Source organism: Lotus japonicus, chromosome 3 (assembly GCF_012489685.1).
Source record: "Lotus japonicus ecotype B-129 chromosome 3, LjGifu_v1.2".
In the NCBI taxonomy this organism is placed as follows: Eukaryota; Viridiplantae; Streptophyta; class Magnoliopsida; order Fabales; family Fabaceae; genus Lotus; species Lotus japonicus.
In genome coordinates, this window is record NC_080043.1 from 25206501 (window position 1) to 25229400 (window position 22900).

Below are 22900 nucleotides of genomic sequence, written 5' to 3' on the forward strand. Positions count from 1 at the left end.
ACATGGATATGTCCTTCTTGTGAATCAATTTTTTTTCGAAAGCAAAAACGTTCATTGAATTCATGACCAGTTAAGATATAAATCTTCTCGACAAAGGATAAGTACAAATTAAGAAAGAAAAAACAAAATACAACTCTACGGCGGAACAACAACGATCCTGCCAACGAAAACAACGATAGAAAAAAAAGCCAAAAACGAAAATCCCTATCAACGTGACCTTGATTGCCATGGTTTCAGGTGCGACAACAACATCATCATCGCCAACTCTTGCAGTATCAACAACCACCTAACACACAAGAGAACCATACGCATACTCTAAGTCAGTCGGACGAGCATACCCAAACAACGGGATTAGAGCAAAGTCATTACCAAAGTTTCATGCACGACAACAAAACCATCATGGATGGCCAACTCTTGCCGCATCAATAGTCATCTCAACCACCAGAAGACCACATGCATGCTTTGATTCGCGCGGTCGGACGAGCATTACAAAGAACGATATCCGAGCAAAGTTATTGTCATCAATGTCAGTAGAGAAGATTAGAAATACTCTAGTATCCTGAAAAGTAATTTAAAACAAATCAAGTTCAGTTGCAAATTAAATCAAAGCTCAACATAAAATCAATTAAAGTTTAACAACAAAATAAAAATGCTAATTATTGATCAATTGACCACAAAACTATGAATTCACAAATTACTTGAAAGCCATTACAAAATAAGCTAAAACTGTTCTATTAAAAAACCAGTTCAGCTCTCTTCCAATGTCTCCACCAAATAGGATAAGAGGAATAATGTTGAATAAAAAAACATAATATTGTTTTAACATGCCTAAATTTCTGCAAGGTTACCCATTTATCTAACCTTATCCAGATGGTAGGTAACAAATGTGATAATTGTTTTTGCCAATTGATGAATTCTTTTCATTCAGTGGACCTCAAGTGATTAAGTCACGGATAGAAGTATGCTCCAAATGAAATGGAGATGGCAAAAGAACTAACAATAGGTAAGCTTATGACATAAGGCACAATGAAAGAACTAAGTTTAAAGGCACTGTAACATAACATAACAAATAGAATAGAAATCTGAGAATCACAACAGTATGCATTTATGAGAAATGAAGAGACCAAATTATGTATTACATAATGAAAATGTGATGAAGTCCTTAGATTGTCTATCTTGGGTAGGTGAATTAAAAAAATAAAAATAAAAATAAGAGACGAATGCAACTCATCAGTGGTTTGGGGGGAGAAGAAGATACTGGTGAAAAATTGAAAATCGGGAGAAGAAGAGTTAAAATGATTTGAGTGACATTCGAATGTTGCAAACTTGCTGTAGATGGATCAGTAATGACTTCTAAAATCATGGCAGATGATGGTCATGAAAATACACATTCTCCAGAACTGCAAGCAAATTATTCGTCCATGTTTTTTATTTTGTAGCATAAACATGCACTCAATGAAGTAAACAATAGAAAAATAAAATAAAATTGTGATTGTCAAGTTAACAACAACTGCACTAACATATATAGCAAAATATGCCTGAATTATAAATCAGAAACTATTTCTCCGAGAAAATGCCAACATGAAAAGCAAAAAAAAAAAGTGTTCAAGAAAGAGTTCTTACAGTAATGTAGAGGATGATAAGTAGGACTTGTCTGTTAAAGAAACAGGAAGGAAAGATGTGAGATAAAACAAAAGATTATTGAGATATGATATTGAATATAATCAAAGGAATGAAGCATAAGTGATTGAGTTATACCTTGATGTGGAAATCGGCACAGATGGTTCGGAGGGTTGGTAGAATCGTGTTTCTCTGTTGCGTGCGTGCTTTGATTTGAGAGTGCCCATGTGAGGAAAACTTGTTGAAGACATTTTATAGGGAGATTGTTGAAGCTAAAGAGGTGGATGATAAGGTGGAACTTGAGAAGGTGGAAGAGGAAGAGACGATGCAAACTTGTTTGATCTTAGGAGTGCCCATGTGAGGATGAATTAAATTCATTGAATGGTGGGAAGATTGTTGAAGCCCAAGAGGTTTATGAGAAAGTGTAACTGATGAATGGGGAAGAGGAAGAGACATTAACATATGATGGATGCCAACAACATTGCAGATGCAATCAACGGTCCTGATCCAATCTAACGAAAATATGTAGCATTTTTACGTAAATACCCATGCTTAATTTGAAAGTGATGTACAATGAAATATTGAATGACAAAGTCGCCCTCCAGGCTGCAAAAGCTTTCCCTTTATATATAATATAGATAGATATAGATATAGATATAGATATAGATAGATAGATATAGATATAGATATAGATAGATATAGATATAGATATAGATATAGATATAGATATAAATAGATATAGATAGATATAGATATAGATATAGATAGATATAGATATAGATATAGATAGATACTAAATTTCACAAATTTACTATATAGTAAACTAAATTTAAATAATATAAACAAAAATTCAACATCAAACCGTATGTGAAGTTTTCAGAGCATACAATCCACAATATAAAGTGAAATATTCAAAATATAAAACTAAGTTGTAATAGAGGAACTAGGGCTACATATCTTTAATTTTTAAATAATTAATATATTTTTTTCCTAAAGTGATTTTTTTATTTCTTACAACAATATTTCTTTTTTTAGAGCAGCCGTTACTATTTTTTATTAGCCACTTCCCTGTCCTCAAATTTGTGTCGGGGAGACTTCTACCCCATCCCCACATGAAAGTAAATAGAAATTTAAAATATTTAGATACTTCTAGATAATTTCATAGAGTCTTGATATTTTCATTCAAGAACGATATAATGCATGTTTGTATAACACACTTAAAATGCATGTTTACATTTTTTTTTTTGGAAGTTCAAATGGTATTATAAGTAAGCTCATGGACCAAGGTACATAAGTTTGGCATGCAGGTGCCAGTACAACCAAGAGTAGAAAACTACCCCAAAGTGAGGCTTTTACAACTAACCCATGAAGTACCATGAATCTAATGTCTTCTTGGCTAACAAAAGCAACAAGTACAAAAGCCCATAATTGAAGGGATAACAGACAGGAGCAGCTAACAAGTATCTCCTCAAAATTGATCTTCCATGGTGGCCGTCATTAAGCTAGAACGTGATTCCCTACATCTTCTAGTAGTATCCAAAGAGGTTCAGTGGACTCACATCCTTTATTTGCTAATAGGTCAGCAACACTATTCCCATCCCTGAGAGTGTGCGTAATCCCCAAGCAGTTTACCTCCTTCATTAGCAGGTCGATTTGGTTTAGCTCGTTAATAAGCTTCCAAGGTCTTCTTTCTCTAGAACAGGCCCAACCAATTGCAATTGTGGAGTCGCTTTCAATTATAACATTCCTTAACAAGTATTGTTGGCGGAATCTTAGGCCATATAAAACGCATGTTTACATAACAAACATAATACATGTTTACTACCTATATAATATACAAATATTTTTTCGTAGCATTTTATGAAATTTATATTTTTGAATTGATATATTTAATATAATAATATGAAAACATGACATTGTAATTTTTATTTTTAAAAATTCTTATTCATGAATTAAGTTTTTTAAAATAATTTATATTTATGTAGTATGAGATATTAAGTTAGTTGCATGATTTATTTTTAATTCTATGTAATATTTTAATTATTAGAAAATATCATCGGTGTTGACACAATTAATATTTTAACTTACTATTTAATAACTCACGTTTGATTTATGTTTTAAAATAAAAATTGTTTTACTAAAAAATTATATATATACGCGCAACGCGCAAGTCTAACATCAAGTTGCTTATAATTTCTTTTACAACTCTTCCTATGAAGAATTCCTTAATATATTCTAAACTACTAAGGAAGCCCTTCGACTGTAGACACAACAACAAATTGAACATTGAACTTCAGTCTCAACATTCGAGAGACATTTAAGATTGTTGAGATATTAGAAATAATAATAATAATAATAATAATAATAATAATAATAATAATAATTTTGTAATAATTTTCAAATTTCACAATATTCTTATTTTTAATAAGAAATTAAATTGATTTTTTTTTGAAAATAAAATACAAGTCCCAAATGGATAAATATTTACAAATTCACAGTAAACAAAATGCCTAAACAAAACAATAAACCAGAATACTATTAGATACACAATAATCTGGGTGTAGATAGATTTGTAACAGTAAACAATCCAGTTGTTGTGGGAATATAGCTATACAATACCAAAAAAATCTCTCACTTTTACCTATGTTCAAATGCCTAAGTCATCATATCTACTCAACCCTATAGAGTTTGAAGGGCTTCTGCCTATGTTTAAATGCCTAAGTCATCATATCAAGGGAGCTACACACATCCTTCATGGAGGGTCTTTGGTCCGGATAGAAGCTCACACATGCTACTGCAAGTGTCGGACATTGATCCATCTGATCTGCCACTGTTGAATCATAAGTATAGGGCAATTCCGGCAGAGGAAATTCAAAATCTTGCCCTTCATAACACAACTGCAGAGCCTTATGCAGGTTGGTAAGATTAGCACCATCCATCACGCGTTCAGTAATGAGTTCAAAGAGGACATGTCCAAAACTGTACACGTTTGCCTTGCTCGACAAGACCCCAAATTTAACTTCAGGGGCCATTTAAGTGTCAGTTCCCACAACACCCTTTTTTGCCACAATAGGAGAGGAATTGCGGTGAGAAAACAACAGCCCCAATCAAAAATCCGATATTTTGGGAATGAAGTCGGCATCTAACGGAACATTAGCCAACTTGATGTCCATATGGAGGAGCGCTCCGAACTCCAACTCATGATGAAGATAATTCAAACCAGAGGCAATTCCTTTTATGATTGAATTAAGTTTGTTATCGGTGCTGAATATGATATCATGAATATTGCCCCTAGAGCAATATTCATATAGGGCAATATTCATGATATCATATAAAAGTTGCCATTCTCATCAATGTTGTGTCCTAAAGCTGGCAGAATGTTTTGGTGGTTTCCAATGAGAGACATGAGCTGCGCCTCATTCTTAAGCGAGTTCTTCATGGTTGTACCCCTTTTTACTGCAACTTCAGTTCCAATGTCTAAAATGCCCTAGAACACCTCCCAAACACACCAGACCCAAGAAACCGGGTGAAGTCCTAGGTAGTTTTTGTTACATCAGCAAAGTCGATGAGCGGAAGAGTTATTTGAGGACTAGCCTGATTGTTTTCTTCTTCAGATGCAGCAGCACGAATCAACAAAGGTCGCTTCATCATTTGCATTCCATGAACGAATGCTCCACCCACACCCGAACAGCGGACCGGTTCGAGGGTGAGTTTCTTCATCTTCTTCCTGCAACAGACCATGGAAGGTTTGGAAAGTTTGGATGAAGTGGAAAATTTGTAGGGAAAGAGTTTCAGCGAAGAAGAAATAACCGCATACATGGAGATAAAGAGCGAAGAAGGAGAAAGGCTTCACTTCGATAGGGTTCTGAGAAATTAAATTGATTTATTACAAAGTTTATATGTACCTTTTATTTTCATTTAATTATAATGGAACTTCAAAGATGAAAGATGTCAAGTATGTATAAGTTGACAACTAAAGCTACATATGTGATGTTGTTGAAGTAAAAGGCATTTGGCAACACTGCATTTCACACTTTAGATTTAATATTTTATAATAGATGCTAATTTTTGGAGCTTAGGAATGCACAATATGGTAACACGTGGTTATTCGTTCCCTTCAAACTGCAATGGGTGAGCAGCACAGACAGAGAGATCTTATATTGCGGTTCTGAGCAGAAATTACTACAAACGATTGGTTCTCAATGAATTTTTATTATCATACATGCTACTGCAAGTGTCAGACATTGATCCATCTGATCTGCCACTGCTGAATCATCAGTATAGGGCAATTCCGGCAGAGGCAATTCAAAATATTGCCCTTCATAACCCAACTTGAGAGCCTTATGCAGGTTGGTAAGATTAGCACCATCCGTCACGCGTTCAGTAATGAGTTCAAAGGGGACATATCCAAAACTGTACACGTCTGCCTTGCTTGACAAGACCCCAAATTTAACTTCAGGGACAATATAAGTTTCAATTCCCACAATACCCTTTTTTGCCACAATAGGAGAGGAATTGCAGTGAGAAAACACCAGCCCCAATCCAAAATCCGATATTTTGGGAATGAAGTTGGCATCTAACAGAACATTAGCCAACTTGATGTCCATATGGAGGAGCGCTCCGAACTCCAACTCATGATGGAGATAATTCAAACCAGAGGCAATTCCTTTTATAATTGGGAGCTTTAGCTCCCAATTAAGTTTGTTATCGGTGCTGAATATGATATCATGAATATTGCCCCTAGGGTAATATTCATATAGGGCAATATTCATGATATCATATAAAAGTTGCCATTCTCATCAATGTTGTGTCCTAAAGCTGGCAGAAAGTTTTGGTGGTTTCCAATGAGAGACATGAGTTGCGCCTCATTCTTAAGGGTTGTACCCTTTTTTACCGCAACTTCAGTTCCATTGTCAAAAATGCCATAGAACACCTCCCCAAACCCACCAGCACCAAGAAGGCGGGTGAAGTCTTAGGTAGCTTTTGTTACATCAGCAAAGTCGATGAGCGGAAGAGTTATTTGAGGACTAGCCTGTTTGTTTTCTTCTTCAGATGCAGCAGCACGAATCAACAAAGGTCGCTCCATCATTTATATTCCATGAACGAATGCTTCACCCACACCCGAACAGCGGACCGCTTCGAGGGTAAGTTCATTCATCTTCTTCATGCAACAGACCATGGAAGGTTTGGAAAGTTTGGATGAAGTGAAAAATATGTAGGGAAAGAGTTTCAGCGAAGAAGAGGTAACCGCATCCATGGAGAAAAAGTGCGAAGAAGGAGAAAGGGTTCACTTCGATAGGGTTCTGAGAAATTAAATAGATTTATTACAAAGTTTATATGTACCTTTTATTTTCATTTAATTATAATGGAACTTCAAAGATGAAAGATGTCAAGTATGTATGAGTTGACAACTAAAACTACATATGTGATGTTGTTGAAGTAAAAGGCATGTGGCAACAGTGCATTTCACACTTTAGATTTAATATTTTATAATAGATGCTAATTTTTGGAGCTTAGGAATGCACAATATGGTATCACGTGGTTATCCGTGCCCTTCAAACTGCAATGGGTGAGCAGCACAGACGGAGAGATCTTATACTGCGGTTCTGAGCAGAATTTACTACAGACGATTGGTTCTCAATGAATTTTTATTATCATACATGCTACTGCAAGTGTCAGAAATTGATCCATCTGATCTGCTGCTGAATCATCAGTATAGGGCAATTCCGGCAGAGGCAATTCAAAATCTTGCCCTTCATAACACAACTGCAAAGCCTTATGCAGGTTGTTAAGATTAGGCACCATCAAATCACGCGTTCAGTAATGAGTTCAAAGAGGACATGTCCAAAACTGTACACGTCTTCCTTGCTTGACAAGATCCCAAATTTAACTTCAGGGACCATATAAGTGTCAGTTCCCACAACACCCTTTTTTGCCACAATAGGAGAGGAATTGCGGTGAGAAAACAACAGCCCCAATCCAAAATCCGATATTTTGGGAATGAAGTTGGCATCTAACAGGACATTAGCCAACTTGATGTCCAAATGGAGGAGCGCTCCGAACTCCAACTCATGATAGAGATAATTCAATCTAGAGGCAATTCCTTTTATGATTTAGCTCCCAATTAAGTTTGTTATTGGTGCTGAATATGATATCATGAATATTGCCCTATCTAGGGCAATATTCATGATATCATATAAAAGTTGTCATTCTCATCAATGTTGTTTCCTAAAGCTGGCAGAATGTTTTGGTGGTTTCCAATGAGAGACATGGGCTGCGCCTCATTCTTAAGCGAGTTCTTCATGGTTGTACCCCTTTTTTACCTTAACTTCAGTTCCATTGTAAAAAATACCATAGAACTCCTCCCCAAACCCACCAGCCCCAAGAAGGCGGGTGAAATATGAGGCAGCTTTTATTACATCAGCAAAGTCGATGAGCGGAAGAGTTATTTGAGGACTAGCCTGATTGTTTTCTTCTTCAGATGCAGCAGCACGAATCAACAAAGGTCGCTCCATCCTTTGCATTTCATGAACGAATGCTCCACCCACACCCGAACAGCGGACCGGTTCGAGGGTAAGTTCCTTCATCTTCTTCATGCAACAGACCATGGAAGGTTTGGATGAAGTTGAAAAATTGTAGGGAAAGAGTTTCAGCGAAGAAGAGGTAACCGCATCCATGGAGAAAAAGTGCGAAGAAGGAGAAAGGGTTCACTTCCATAGGGTTCTGAGAAATTAAATTGATTTATTACAAAGTTTATATGTACCTATGGAACTTCAAAGATGAAATATGTCAAGTATGTATGAGTTGACAACTAAAGCTACATATGTGATGTTGTTGAAGCAAAAGACATGTAGCAACAGTGCATTTCACACTTTAGATTTAATATTTTATAATAGATGCTAATTTTTGGAGCTTAGGAATGCACAATATGGTATCACGTGGTTATTTGTGCCCTTCAAACTGCAATGGGTGAGCAGCACAGATGGAGAGATCTTATATTGCGGTTCTGAGTATAAATTACTACAGACGATTGATTCTCAATGAATTTTTATTATCATACATGCTACTGCAAGTGTCAGACATTGATCCATCTGATCTGCCATTGCTGAATCATAAGTATAGGGCAATTCCGGTAGAGGCAATTCAAAATCTTGCCCTTCATAACACAACTGCAGAGCCTTATGCAGGTTGGTAAGATTAGGAACCATCCATCACGCGTTCAGTAATGAGTTCAAAGAGGACATGTCCAAAACTGTACACGTCTGCCTTGCTTGACAAGACCCCAAATTTAACTTCAGGGGCCATATAAGTGTCAGTTCCCACAACACCCTTTTTTGCCACAATAGGAGAGGAATTGCGTGAGAAAACAACACCCCCAATCCAAAATCTGATATTTTGGGAATGAAGTTGACATCTAACAGAACATTAGCCAACTTGATGTCCATATGGAGGAGCGCTCCGAACTCCAACTCATGATGGAGATAATTCAAACCAGAGTTAATTCCTTTTATGATTGGGAGCTTTAGCTCCCAATTAAGTTTGTTATCGATGCTGAATATGATATCATGAATATTGCCCTAGGGGCAATATTCATATAGGGCAATATTCATGATATCATATAAAAGTTGTCATTCTCATCAATGTTGTGTCCTAAAGCTGACATAATGTTTTGGTGGTTTCCAATGAGAGACATGAGTTGCGCCTCATTCTTAAGCGAGTTCTTCATGGTTGTACCCCTTTTTACCTCAACTTCAGTTCCATTGTCAAAAATTCCATAGAACACCTCCCCAAACCCACCAGCCCCAAGAAGGCGGGTGAAGTATGAGGCAGCTTTTGTTACATCAGCAAAGTCGATGAGCGGAAGAGTTAATTGAGGACTAGCCTGATTGTTTTCTTCTTCAGATGCAGCAGCACGAATCAACAAAGGTCGCTCCATCCTTTGCATTTCATGAACGAATGCTCCACCCACACCCGAACAACGGACCGGTTCGAGGGTAAGTTCCTTCATCTTCTTCATGCAACAGACCATGGAAGGTTTGGAAAGTTTGGATGAAGTGGAAAATTTGTAGGGAAAAGGTTTCAGCGAAGAAGAGGTAACCGCATCCATGGAGAAAAAGTGCGAAGAAGGAGAAAGGGTTCACTTCGATAGGGTTCTGAGAAATTAAATTGATTTATTACAAAGTTTATATGTACCTTTTATTTTCATTTAATTATAATGGAACTTCAAAGATGAAAGATGTCAAGTATGTATGAGTTGACAACTAAAGCTATATATGTGATGTTGTTGAAGTAAAAGGCATGTGGCAACACTGCATTTCACACTTTAGATTTAATATTTTATAATAGATGCTAATTTTTGGAGCTTAGGAATGCACAATACGGTATCACGTGGTTATCCGTGCCCTTCAAACTGCAATGAGTGAGCAGCACAGACGGAGAGATCTTATATTGCGGTTCTGAGCAGAAATTACTACAGACGATTGGTTCTCAATGTAGCAGATTGAGAAGCATCGGTGCTATAGCTTGTAATTCTCAAATCAATCATTCCTTTCTATTAATTTTTCAAGTTTCACAAATTAACTGTCCTCTAATAGCAATGTTTATAGCTTTTAGGAGTCAAATCAAATAACTCAGGTGGAGTGATCTTAACTTTTCATGACTGCGGTTCTGGGTAGCGAACTCACTCATGCCAAAACTCAAATTACCGGATAAAATATTAGAGTAGCGACTACAATTGTCTGTTTTTTAAAAATAAAAATTGTACTTTGGTTTCTACTTCACTTTCTTTATATATGGGTAATAAATTTACGATTTCTTTAATGCCAAGTTGGTCATATACTTGCAAATACAAAATAATTAGTCACAATGGAAAGCGACAAGATGTCCGACAGATTTGAGATATATCATATTTTTCATTCTCTCTTCATTCATTTTGATCCCTAGACCTTAGAAATAAGGAGAAAACAGGGGAGAAAGTTGGCAGTACTTATAGAGGAGGCTTGGATGCCATATTCGACAGCGAGATCCAATTTTTCTTGACTCTGTTTCATGTTTGTAAAGCTATCCATGAAAATGAATAGCTAATTTTCTTTTGTTTTAATTTAATGCAATTGTATTATATTTATCTTTTCTATGTGATTCTCTCTAAAATAAATCATGTTTTTTGCAATGATTCAATGATTTTTCTCTTGAATCTTTATAATATTATGTTTTATTTACACACGCATAACATATTGCTTGATTCAACGTAAGAGCGAGAAATGAAACTCTTAGAGTTCGACCTAGAGTTAACCATCTGATAAACCTAATGTCTAGAGATGGATTGATGCTTGTTAGTTTCCTAAACTTCGTCAAGATAACGTAGCTCTACTATTCATTTGCAAGATAGATGTTTAGGTGATTGAGTTATAGATATCCACTCATGTGAGAGATCAATGAAGTATGATCAAAGTGATGTAAGTTAATCATATGCATACGCTTGATTCGTATTTTGTTTTTAAAAAACAGAAACAATGAAATATATATATATATATATATATATATATAAACTAAAATTTTCATCCACGTGTAGATATTTTGTACTATAAACCGTCCATGTCTCAAATATAAGAAGAAAATTCTTCATGGAACGCACATAAAACATATTAGCATAATCATGCAACACAGTTGGGATTTTGGTTATATACAGATTGTTTGAAGATGTTGAATGTTTTGCAATATGATGTCGCTATTGACCACTTTTAGGCGAGAGATGTTATTACCCAGATGGCCAGATCATAGGTATGCTACAATGGGATTGGCAGGTGTTGGTTGTTCATATCTCTTACGATAGAAATAATGTTGCAGATATGTTAGTTCACCAAGCTTCGAGAGATGGCGTGCATCGATGTGTATGGTGGCAGTCACTTTCAAGTTTAATTACATCTTTGTATCAGTATGTTGTAACTTAGTTTCTTTTATTGGTTTGTTTACTTTACGATGGTAAAAAAATGTAAATACTCATTTTACCTATCTCTATGGCCCTATTGTTTTTTATTTCCATATATCCAAGAAATGGGCCAAATGGATGGAATTAAATAAATACATATCTTTGTTACAATTTCTATAGTATGTGACAAAAATCCAGCTGAAACCAGAAGAGAAGATGAAAGTAGAAAGTTGATATATTAATTGATTGAAATTCTTCTTTTGAATACATTAGTTATTGAATCAGCGGAAATGTATGATTATTTTTATATTTAGCATTATTTATTTTATAAATTATATTTAGTGTTATTTTATTTACACATTAATATTTATACTGTATTATTTTCGAAATAGGGATTACGTTAGCTATGTTAATTTATCTCATTATTTATCATCTTTAGAAATATAATATTAAATTTTTTATTTTTCCAATTTATATTAAATTAAATAAGATAATGTAATATAAAATTTAAATTCATTGAATGGACTAATATTTTAAAGGTTTAATAGCGCTTTTGATTCTTCACTTATTACGGTTTGACAGTTTTGGTTCCTCTAGGAATTTATTAGCCTACAACGTCCCTGTGAGAACGTTTAGCTTTACATATTGATGGCAGTATTACTGGAGGGGCAATTTGTACCTCATGATGAGGGCAATAGTGTATATATATATATATATATAATCTTACTACTTAGGTATATTGTTAGAGTTTTTTCTTAAAATTAAGTGGGGGCAGTTGTCCCCATAGTGTACAACATGGATCTGTGCTTGTTGTGAATCAATTTTTTTTCGAAAGCAAAAACGTTCATTGAATTCATGAGCAGTCAATATATAAATCCTCTCGACAAAGGATAAGTATAAATTAAGAAAGAAAAAACAAAATACAACCCTACGGCGGAATAACAGCGATTCTGCCAACGAAAACAACGATAGCAAAAAAAAAAAACCAAAAACGAAAAATCCCTATCAACGTGACCTTGATTGCCATGGTTTTAGGTGCGACAACAACATCATCGCCAACTCTTGCAGTATCAACAACCACCTAACACACAAGAGGACCATACGCATACGCTAAGTCGGTCGGACGAGCATACCAAACAACGAGATTAGAGCAAAGTCATTACCATAGTTTCATGCACGACAACAAAACCATCATGGCCAACTCTTGTCACATCAATAGTCATCTCAACCACTAGAAGACCACATGCATGCTTTGATTCGGTCGGACGAGCATTACAAACAGTGATATCCGAGCAATGTTATTGTCATCTCAACCCAGAAAGCAATGGACAAAATGACAACCCCATTCCATGCAAACCCCAACAAAAAGCACGCCAAATGATACGCAATACAATTAGGATTCTCAGTTAAACCAAAAGAGAAATTTAATTACTCATTTATGACCCGCGACTTAGCAACATGAACCCCATCTTCAAATGGCTGACATCCGGGCTCCATTAAGAGTAAAGAAAAGACCTTAACTTTGCTGCTCAGAATCCCACTCAATATTCTAAGATATCACATCCATCCTTCCGTTCTTCTTATGACACAATAAGGTAACGCAAGGCGCATCTAAATGACTAAGAGGTCAGATGAAGCGTTGGAAGGTCAAAACACCCTGGAGAATTTGGGGAAAAAAGCAGAAAAATAATTGATCACCCCGGTGTGACAACAAAACCAGGGTTCTGTATCCAAGGATTTCTGAATCCCATACACACAGCGTCGAGAACCGCAATAGCAAATACAAAACCACACGAACAGGAGCAGGACAGGGACAAAGCCTCGTGAACAGGAGCAGGGACGAGCAAAACATCACACAAGAACAGAAGCAGGACGACGCACACAAGTTGTGACACAACGGTGGCTGGTATGGCAGCGGAGACAACATCTGAACCCCGGTTGAAAACTCTGTATAAGCTATGTGGAGTTGACATTTTAAAATAAAGTTATAATCTACTATTCAAAAGTTAAAAAATTAGTTAAATAAAGGGGAATGCTAACTTACTCCCACTTGATTTTGTGAAGGAGTAAGTTAGCAACCAACACCTTTTCTTGTATACAAAAAATACCCTCACTTTTTATTTTTAAAAACACTTAAACTTTAGGTGTTTCAGTAATTTTGCCTTTCCACCCCTTTTCTCTTTCCGGCTACCCATTTCTCTTCTTAAATTTTTTGTTTTTTTCCACGTTCTGCCCACTTTCTTTCCTTCACCATTTTAACCTCCATCACTTAAATTGACAAAAGATGCAATCTATCTCTTTCCTTGCCAAGAACCGGCCATTGTTAGTCCGTTTCTATGGTTTCCTTGCATAGATTAAGTTACGTGATTTAAGAGCAAGGAAAAATTGCACGAGAAAATTGGTGGTAGATGAAACCTCTCATGACCTTCAATTAATTATCCCTCATGGAGTCAACAATGTTCAGTTCCAAAATCCAACTTATAGAAATCAAATTTGTAGAAACAAGAATGAGCAGAGGAAGGGGTGTCACTTTATGCCAATAAATGTTGAAGAAGATGAAAAATGAGGAGAGGGGGCGTTACATTTACAGAGAAAGGTGGAAGAAGATGATAAATGTGGAGAGAGAAAAGTTGAGATTTAAAATTAAAAAAGTTTGAGTAAGTAAAATTACATTGGTAACCTCACTTTATTATCTTCAATGAGAGAGAGTTTTGGAGTTTTTTTGTCTAAAAGAAAAAAGTGTTGGTTGCTAACTTACTCCTTCACCAAATCAAGTGGGAGTAAGTTAGCATTCCCCTTAAATAAATTGTAAAGTTAAAATTAAAATTCGTACCAAACACATTCATAATCTAACAAATAGTATAAAAATTTAATTTGTATACATTATTATTATTATTATTGTAAATATTTAACACCCTCATTTTAATAATGTGTTCTCAAAATAATGTGTAGCGGCATCGTCATTTAAATTAGTATAATATAGTCATAAATAGGTAAATAAATTTATTAAATGAATTGATGATATGTAAATAATCAAATAATTCCTCTAAATTAAATAAAAAAAACAAAAGAATATATGCACCTCGATCCATATTTCAAGGGGTAATCAAACTTGATGATGATAACTTCCCTCCTCTGTAGGCAATTTCAAAATCTAAAAGCCCCAACGTTTTAATAAATTTTGGACTTTGCTTCCAACTCCTTCCAACCCCACTTCCACTTCCATAATTATTTGAGATCAGAATAACAAACTCCATTTGAAACGGTTCGTCGTTTCCATGCAGTTTCTTCACACGTGAGAATTCAATGCCTTCACATGGCCTTCACACGGACCACGCATTTTCTGTTAGGCGCTGAAATAGTATCATCACCCACATCCTTCACCGACTTTGTGGAACGTTCTGGTTCCTGCGCGCCGGTTTGCCACCACCACTGCTGCCATCATCGAGCTTCTTTGGGAATATTTCCTCACAGATCTCGATGAAGGCTTGAATGATGATGTGGTGGTGGCACGGCGCGTTCAGTTGAAGAAAACACTCGAGAAGCTGTTGAAGTTCGGATTCTGAGTAGATCTCTCGCTCGAAGATCATTTGGAGCATGGAATGCCGGAAATCTTTGTGTGGATCCTTTGAGTCCTTCTCAATGGCGATGCTGTTTATGAGTTTCGGGCTCGGTTTGGGGATGAAGTGATTTTTGTTGTTGGTGGTGGTGGTGTCAGGTTCAGAGATGGTGGTGGGAGTGAAGTCTTCATCGGCGGCGGAAGTGGTGGCGGTGGTGGAAGACGAGGTGAGGCTGCTAGGGTTTTTGTTTTGGTAGATGGAGATTTTGGGTTTTGGGGTGGGGTGGTGCACGTCAGAGAGTTTTGGTTTTTTGCAGCCACAACCTCCTCCGTTGGATTTGAGGAGCGTTTTCATGATCTTTCTCTTGTTGAAATTGAAAGACATTATGTATGAATATGAAGGTAGGACTTTGATTTTGAAATTCAGCAAAGAAGAGGGAAGAAGAAGAAACACGAAGGGGAAGTGTGAAAATGTGAATGGAAGAAGGAAGTGGGGTTGTAAAATGATGTGTTTATTGGGGGGATCTAAACGTTGGTGAGAGAAAAAGTTCAAGTCTTATGGAGAGGTCGAAGGTTTAGTTTTAGTTTTTATTTATTTTTTTTGTATTTTTATTTTGACTTGGGATTTGGAGTACGAAGGAGTCAATTACAGAAGTATTAGTCAATTACGTACTTAACTAATTTAAAGTGAGATATGTACGTTACAGGATAAATTTTTAAATCATAAATGTTTATGATGAGGTAATGATAGTTTAATTTTTTTTATAAACATCCGATACCGGTCACCCTTTGGATGCCCGCAAGATTCAGGATTTAGTTACAGTTAAGGCTCCTCATCCCTCCTCCAGAGTGTATTATGTGGGGATCGAACCCGAGAGCTCTTCCCACACACTCAACCTGTGTTGCCAACTGAGCTACCCCTCTTGGACAATGATAATTTAATTTTAATGCAAGGGTGTGCTGTAAAAATATTTTTACCACATGCTTTTCTACCCATATAGAAAATAGGAGCATAATCCTAAACCACACTTGATTAACCCATACCCAAAAAACATGATGAAGATCTAGAGCGGAAGCGTACCTGAATGAGCCATGGGAATCGCTGAAGGATCTGGGGTTGTGATCTTCCAATTGTAGATCACCCTTAGGGTTTCCTGATGTTTTCCTCTGATGGGGATGAGGAGAAACTTTTCACGTTACTGTGTTGTGTCTACAATTGGGGACCATAACCCTATAAGTAACTGCATCAGTTACAATTCTGTTTTCAATATTTCTAATTTGGCCCCTCATCAAATTAGAATATTGCCTTATGGTATCCGCACAATACCTTTTCATAACACATATGCCCTTAGCCATAAGATCAATATTAAATAGACCACTTTAGTTTTGGCTAATTAAATAATGGCCCTAACACAATTAAAAGTTACATTTGTGACCCAAAATTCTAACAATCGAACCCGAGAGCTCTTCCCACACACTCAACCTGTGTTGCCAACTGAGCTACCCCTCTTGGACAATGATAATTTAATTTTAATGCAAGGGTGTGCTGTAAAAATATTTTTACCGTGATATCCAACCATGTCTATCACGTACATCACATTACTTTTAATTTTAAATAAATTAAGATTTTATTTTTTAATATGATAATTATTCATTGCATATTTGTATAAAGAAATTTTACACTAATACTATATACAGATTTTTTTTTTGGTTACATAATACTATATACAGTTTAAATCCTTTTAATAAATCCTAAATTATTTAAGCATTTAATATTCATTACAAGTTTTTTTTTATAATCAATATTTTACAAGTTACTCTCACCATCCTTTTTACAAGATTATTTCAACCAGTTTCAAAAAAAAATTCATTTCAACCAAGTAATACACTAGACTAGTAAGAAAATATGTTAAAATAGTTTCTTTTATGTAACAAATTGATAAATTGATAACGGAAAATGTTTTCTTCACACCTCATTTTGAGGTGGAATTTGGAAGGAGGTGGAAGAGAAGAGAGATAGGAAGAAAAGAAAATAGTAAGAGAGAGAAAGTATGAGATGTGATAGATGATAAGAGGAGAGAGGTAGAAACAAAAATAGGTGGAAATGAAGTGTTTAATATATATATATATATATATATATATATATATATATATATATATATATATATATATATATATATATATATATATACTCATTGATAACGCTGATCCAAGTGTACCTGGTGGATTCCAAATGTCTTAAACTTCTAAGAATAAAACATTCAATCGGTAAATAAACACGTTTAACTACTATTACAGAGACTAGTTAGGTCTATGTTCTATTAGCTGGTGTATTTTTTTAAGTCAGTTTTATGGTGGATCATGTTAAAAACTCGTTCATTCATGAACAACGTCTTTATTTCTAAATAGTAAATTTTAAAAAGGAATGGTAAGAGTAACTTGTAAAATACTCTGGACCCAGAGAATGTTAAATGTCTCTCTTGGAGTGTGATTTCTAATTAAGGATCAAACTTTTAACTTATGGGTTCAAATAAAAACTTCTAACCACTACAACCAACACCCATTAGGTATATGTTACATTTGGTGATATATTTTTTAATTTTTTTATAAAATTATATCATGTATCATTTTATGGTGGTTCTATAGTGGACCATGTTAAAAACTTATCCATCCATAAAAAAATGTTTGTAATTTCTGTGGTACCTTAAGCCAGATTAAGACGTGGTACCCAGAATGAAATAAATTAATAGAAAAATAAGGCAATTTGAACTGAAAAGAAAATGATGGATGAAGATTTGCAAGTTTCAACATAGGTGAGGCATGGAGAAAGAAGATCCTGATAAGAAAGGATCTTAGATGATCTCTCAAAGTTGAAAGTTAAACTTAAAACCCTAATTTTTCAAATCGTGCATTGAACAGTATAAACAAACTTAAATCCAATATGTTATTAGTTCATTGAGTCATTGAACTTAAATTCTTAAAAATTGCAACAATAAATCTTCCATTTTTTTTTAAGAAAATAACAAAATTATAACTTAAAGTACTATACGAGGTACCACACCCGAAAAAAAATATGGGTACCACAGAATTCACCTTTAACATATGTTATTTGTAATATAGTCTTTATGTGCTAAAATTAATTTACAATAAACTTGTGAACTATTTTTTTCTTGATTTATGGTAGACAAAGTCATCACCTTAACTCTCTAAGATTACTTTTTTCTAAATACAAATCCATATCAATTGAAAAATTAGAATTGTAGAGGTTGAATAGTCTCAAAGGACAGTACTGATCACCCGTTTGTATCAGATGTGTTGCAAGTTGCAAGTTGCAAGTTGCAACCACTTCTTATCGAACAGTTAATGGGCCAACAAGTTGTGAATCTTTCTTATGGAGAGTGGCAAAGAGTTGAGTTATGTCTCTGTCGCAGAAAGCCTGCAGATATCCATTTGATAGATGAGCCAAGTACATATCTTAATTCTGAACAGAGAATGGTTGCTGCCAAAGTCATCAAGAACTTTATTCTTCATTCAAAGAAAACCGCTTTAATGATTTAGGACGATTTCATCATGGCATTCACCTTTTTAACAGAGTTATTCTTTGTGAGGGTACACCAATTGATTGTATTGCACATTCTCCACAACAATGGTTATTCAATCTATTAGAAGTTGATTGTTATTCTGCATCAGAAGTTGTTATTTTATTTTATTATGGTTGGTCTTTAAGCAGAACTTTTCATCCAAGAAATACCTCAAAAATAAGAAAACCAAAAGTGGGGAGCAAAGTTTAATTTTGTGTGTATTTCATCTGTAACAATTTATTCTAGTTGGCTAAATCCCTTAAACTAATGATAGCATACAAGTTGCAAAAATCTAATGCTATTCTATAATTAACAAGAGAATGTTCAAGAATGTAGAAATTTATCTAAAACAATATAAACTTGATTAAACATAATGTTGTAGCCATTCAGGCTTCTCCTCTGTAACAACTATTTTGTTGGTTTCAAGAAATTCTTGAACCATTCTACAGATTGTTTGGGGTATCTCTTCTGGTTGTCTTTGTAATCAACAAAATACAGACCAAATCTACAAGTGTATCCAGCAGCCCACTCCCAGTTATCTAGTAGTGACCATGCAAAGTATCCTTTCACATTGCAACCATCTCTGCAGTTGGCCAAATCATTAGTTTATAATTAATTGGGTTAAAAATAGTCATGGACTCACTCTAATACACTAATTAACAAGTAATAACATCAAGTTTTACATACTTGATAGAAGCCAGTAAGGAAGATAAGTAGCCACTGTAGTATCTAATCCGTTTCTCATCTTTCAGAGCATCCTTAATGGAGATAAATGGAAAATTTGGATCATCCATTCCTGTGAAGATTTAATTAATTTAGCTCACAGCTTAAATTTCGTAATCCAAGTAGCAGCACTATAGAATGTTGACCGATTGTAAGTAAGAATTTGAAGATTACCATTTTCGGTGATAAACACAGGAGGGTTCCCATACTTTTGTTTGATGTAGTTCATTAAGCTTCTCATGCCTTGTGGATAAATATACAACCATATAGAATTTGCCCTTTCTCCAATAATTTTAATACCATTGAATGCTGAAAGCAAAGGGAAGGAAAATAAATAATTGTTTAGTTAGTTGCAGACTTGCAGTACAAAATTAAGAGCAAAATTATAATAAAGAAATTGTTTGGTTGACAATTAATGTTTGGTCCAAATTAAAACTTACGAAGGGTAACAGCACCAGAGTCTGCAGAGGAATCATTGAGCAGGGTTGCAATTAAATTAGTAGAATTGTGTCTTGCATAATATGTGGTGTAATGATTGATTCCCACAAAATCTAATGAACCCTTAAGAGAAGCAGACTCAGATGGAGAAAATTTTGGTAGCCTGTTCCCTACTCTGCTTCTCATAGAACTTGGATAGTCTCCAAACGTCAATGGATCAAGAAACCTGTCATGAATATGTCAAATTCTTTTCAATAAAATCATGAAAGTTTCAATCCACAATGTACTGTTAATGTGTATACCAGCCTAGCTGAAAATCTTGAGCTCTCTGAGCTGCCTCAATGTCTTCTTGTTTTTTTGTTGCTGGCTCAAACCAAATCACATCAAAAGCTATCCCTAAGGACCCACCCTGTGTATTCTGAGGAGTAATCGAGTTATTTATTGAGCTATACATCATTGCACGAGAACCAAACAACATACTTGAATCAGGTTTAAAGCATAATGGTTTTATTAAAATATCTAATATCATTGATATATATATAATACAATTAAGATCCTGTTCCAGTCGGCCAAGGCTACCAGACTCAATATTGTCTGAAGCAGCCCAAATTATCCATGGCTGAGTGGACTTCATGTTGGTCATTGGTGACAACTGACAACTAGAAGCGAGATTTATCTCATCCAACTTACAGCCAACGGACTGAAGCCAGCATGTTTATAACACCAAAACAAGGTTGCTTACGAGCAACCATTATTTCAGTATACAAAGAATTCATCAAGGCATAACTCCTCGGATACAACCCTTATCACGCCTATAAATGCAAGTTTAATTGTTCATTTACATAAGCATTACTCATTTGCTATCTCATTGTTTTTCAATGACTTTGAGCTTCTCTCTTAACGATTTCAAACTGACTTGAGCATCAAAATGTCTTTAAAAGAAACTTCCCCGCCGTCTCAACATCTCACTACCGTGCCGGAAAATCATCAAGACCGTGCACCAACGCAAAAGATCAAAAGCATTTAGTAGGTGCAATTTTTGGAAGAACAGACCACTTGCAGGTCTGACATTAACAGTATGAGATCAAAGATTCTAGTGAGGGGTTCATAAAGCATTGAGCTCTCCAATTATAACAGGAAGTTTTTGTTTATCAATTCTTGGGTCCCAAATTGGAAGTGTTAGATTCTAGTATGAGGTTGCAACTTCAAAACTAGCAAAATAAATTTCAATTTTGGCTAAATATACCAAGTCCCCACAATATTAATTTATGTTTACCTTATATTTTTTCCTATAAATATCTGCTACTGCTGCATGAGAACGAAGGACATTGTGAGCAACAATGTAAGGTTCAGTAGCAGAGTTCCCTGCCCTGCAAATCGGGCGAAGAGGAATGGAGCAGCGTCCAGGTGCTAGTAGACCAACATCATATCCTTGTGTAGCAAATGTATGTGGCTCATTAAATGTGATCCACTGCTTCACCCTGTCCCCAAATTTCTGAAAGCATGTCTCAGCATAATTTGCAAAGTCCTTTCTATATAAAAATCACATAAGCAAATTTATTACTAATTACCAACAGCAACTGTAAAATTCATATCATCAAAATGATGTATAACATTATTCTATATATACATGATCTCAGTGCTGAGCCATCCTTTATACTTGTCTTCCAAGGCTTGAGGTAGGTCCCAATGATACATGGTCACATACGGTTCAATTCCTTCAAATTAAATATAGTGCATCAAGCAATCACAAGGATAAATGAAGGCCTTATGAAAATTTGTGGTGTGTTTCTTTTATGTAATTTATAAGTATTCGTTTGGATGTAAACCGAAGAGCACGTATTAGAGCTTATTTAATGCATTTTAGAGTCATTGATAGAACCTTTGGCTAGTAATGTGTTGATGAGCTTATTATAGTGATCAACTCCTGCTTCATTGATTTTCCCAGTTCCATCTAACACATGAAATTTTGTTTTCAAAAAACCTAACACATGAAATTTAAAGGCTAATCAGTATGAGAAATGATAGCTTACAGGGAAAAATCCGAGTCCAAGAAATGGAAAATCTATAGGCATCCATCCCCAAGTCCTTCATGAGTTGTATGTCTTCCTGCATCAACAAACAACTCAATGTTCAGAAAGAAACTGTTAGATATAAATAATATAAATATTGGTATGGACCGACCTCTTGAGCCGAGTATTAGACCTAAGGAGCATTGAACGAACGACTAAATTTTTACCATTACTTACTTCATATCGGTGGTATTGATCCGCGGCAACATCAGCATTGCTAAGATCTACTACCTTGCCTGTAACAAAATAAAATCATTTGTTAGGAGAGATAACTACAATTTCTGAATGGATTGTGACATCCAGGTCAAACAAAAGCTTGATATGTATCTACATGTGAATTAAAAGAGTTCAATAAATATGTTAGTAAGACTATATACACGAGTCCATATTAATTAATTAATTAATTAAATGCTATAACAGCATGCATCTTACCAAAAGTATGTGAAAATGTATCCCACACAGATGGTCCCCTTCCGTCCTCCTTCACTGCTCCTTCGTGCTAGGAAAAAAGTTATCAACATCATTTTTTTCGAAAATAAAATGAAAAGTGAATTTAATAATGTTTAAATGATGAGGAGAAGGTACCAACCTGAAAAGCTGAAGTGGCGGTGCCAAATATAAAGCCATTTGGAAAATCTGCTCTGTGTATCTGTGAATGCGATGGGCATATTTGAATCTCAAATAGTGCTGTCAATGCTAATGCTATAAAAATACCTCTCATGGCGAAGGTTGGTTTAGATGAAGAGTGAGTGAGAAAGAGAGCAAGAAAGAACAATATTCAGTTTGTTTGCGAAAAAGGTGAGATAGGCCTATGACTTATTTTAACGAGTATATATACATGCCTAAACTTAAGGAAATACCCTCAGCTGTTCATGGACGTTAATCATTTTGATTTTTATGAATGAACGGCTTTTATTGCTAACAACTATACGTGAAAAATAGTAAGTAATTTAAAGACCATTCATGTATGCATGGATGA

General features: G+C 35.2%; 4 protein-coding genes across 4 annotated transcripts; all 4 read right to left on the reverse strand.

Moving 5' to 3' along the window:
- Positions 1-5819: 5819 nt before the first annotated feature.
- Positions 5820-6392, reverse strand: LOC130743824 (cysteine-rich receptor-like protein kinase 43). Its single transcript, XM_057596048.1, has one exon. It carries the CDS (start codon positions 6390-6392, stop codon positions 5820-5822), a length of 573 nt encoding a protein of 190 aa, XP_057452031.1.
- Positions 6393-7424: 1032 nt separating this feature from the next.
- LOC130743825 (uncharacterized) lies at positions 7425-8297 on the reverse strand. The gene is made up of 2 exons (XM_057596049.1): positions 7973-8297; positions 7425-7723 (listed from the first exon to the last, which is right to left on the reverse strand). The coding sequence occupies exons 1-2, from the start codon at positions 8295-8297 to the stop codon at positions 7425-7427; spliced, it is 624 nt and encodes a 207-aa protein (XP_057452032.1).
- A 6256-nt stretch (positions 8298-14553) lies between these two features.
- Positions 14554-16554, reverse strand: LOC130748482 (transcription repressor OFP6-like). The gene has a single exon (XM_057601709.1). The coding sequence runs from the start codon at positions 15490-15492 to the stop codon at positions 14929-14931; it is 564 nt and encodes a 187-aa protein (XP_057457692.1). The 5' UTR covers positions 15493-16554; the 3' UTR covers positions 14554-14928.
- A 2337-nt stretch (positions 16555-18891) lies between these two features.
- On the reverse strand, positions 18892-22834 carry LOC130748267 (beta-glucosidase 40-like). The gene is made up of 12 exons (XM_057601451.1): positions 22511-22834; positions 22354-22420; positions 22099-22157; positions 21883-21958; positions 21732-21803; positions 21480-21567; positions 21126-21381; positions 20152-20267; positions 19852-20075; positions 19586-19720; positions 19376-19484; positions 18892-19271 (listed from the first exon to the last, which is right to left on the reverse strand). Exons 1-12 carry the CDS (start codon positions 22640-22642, stop codon positions 19097-19099), a joined length of 1509 nt encoding a protein of 502 aa, XP_057457434.1. The 5' UTR covers positions 22643-22834; the 3' UTR covers positions 18892-19096.
- Between the last annotated feature and the right edge of the window lie 66 nt (positions 22835-22900).

What these genes read in the sequence shown, in the direction of transcription:
- LOC130743824 (XM_057596048.1), bottom strand. Translation starts at nt 6,392, where the DNA reads ATGAATATTGCCCTATATGAATATTACCCTAGGGGCAATATTCATGAT.
- LOC130743825 (XM_057596049.1), bottom strand. Translation starts at nt 8,297, where the DNA reads ATGGATGCGGTTACCTCTTCTTCGCTGAAACTCTTTCCCTACAATTTT. An exon ending in GTTTGGGGAGGAGTTCTATG is followed by an intron (nt 7,724 to 7,972) that starts GTATTTTTTACA and finishes AAATCATAAAAG; the next exon opens with GAATTGCCTCTAGATTGAAT.
- LOC130748482 (XM_057601709.1), bottom strand. Translation starts at nt 15,492, where the DNA reads ATGTCTTTCAATTTCAACAAGAGAAAGATCATGAAAACGCTCCTCAAA.
- LOC130748267 (XM_057601451.1), bottom strand. Translation starts at nt 22,642, where the DNA reads ATGAGAGGTATTTTTATAGCATTAGCATTGACAGCACTATTTGAGATT. An exon ending in TACATTTTCACATACTTTTG is followed by an intron (nt 22,158 to 22,353) that starts GTAAGATGCATG and finishes ATTTTGTTACAG; the next exon opens with GCAAGGTAGTAGATCTTAGC. An exon ending in TCCTTACTGGCTTCTATCAA is followed by an intron (nt 19,272 to 19,375) that starts GTATGTAAAACT and finishes GGCCAACTGCAG; the next exon opens with AGATGGTTGCAATGTGAAAG.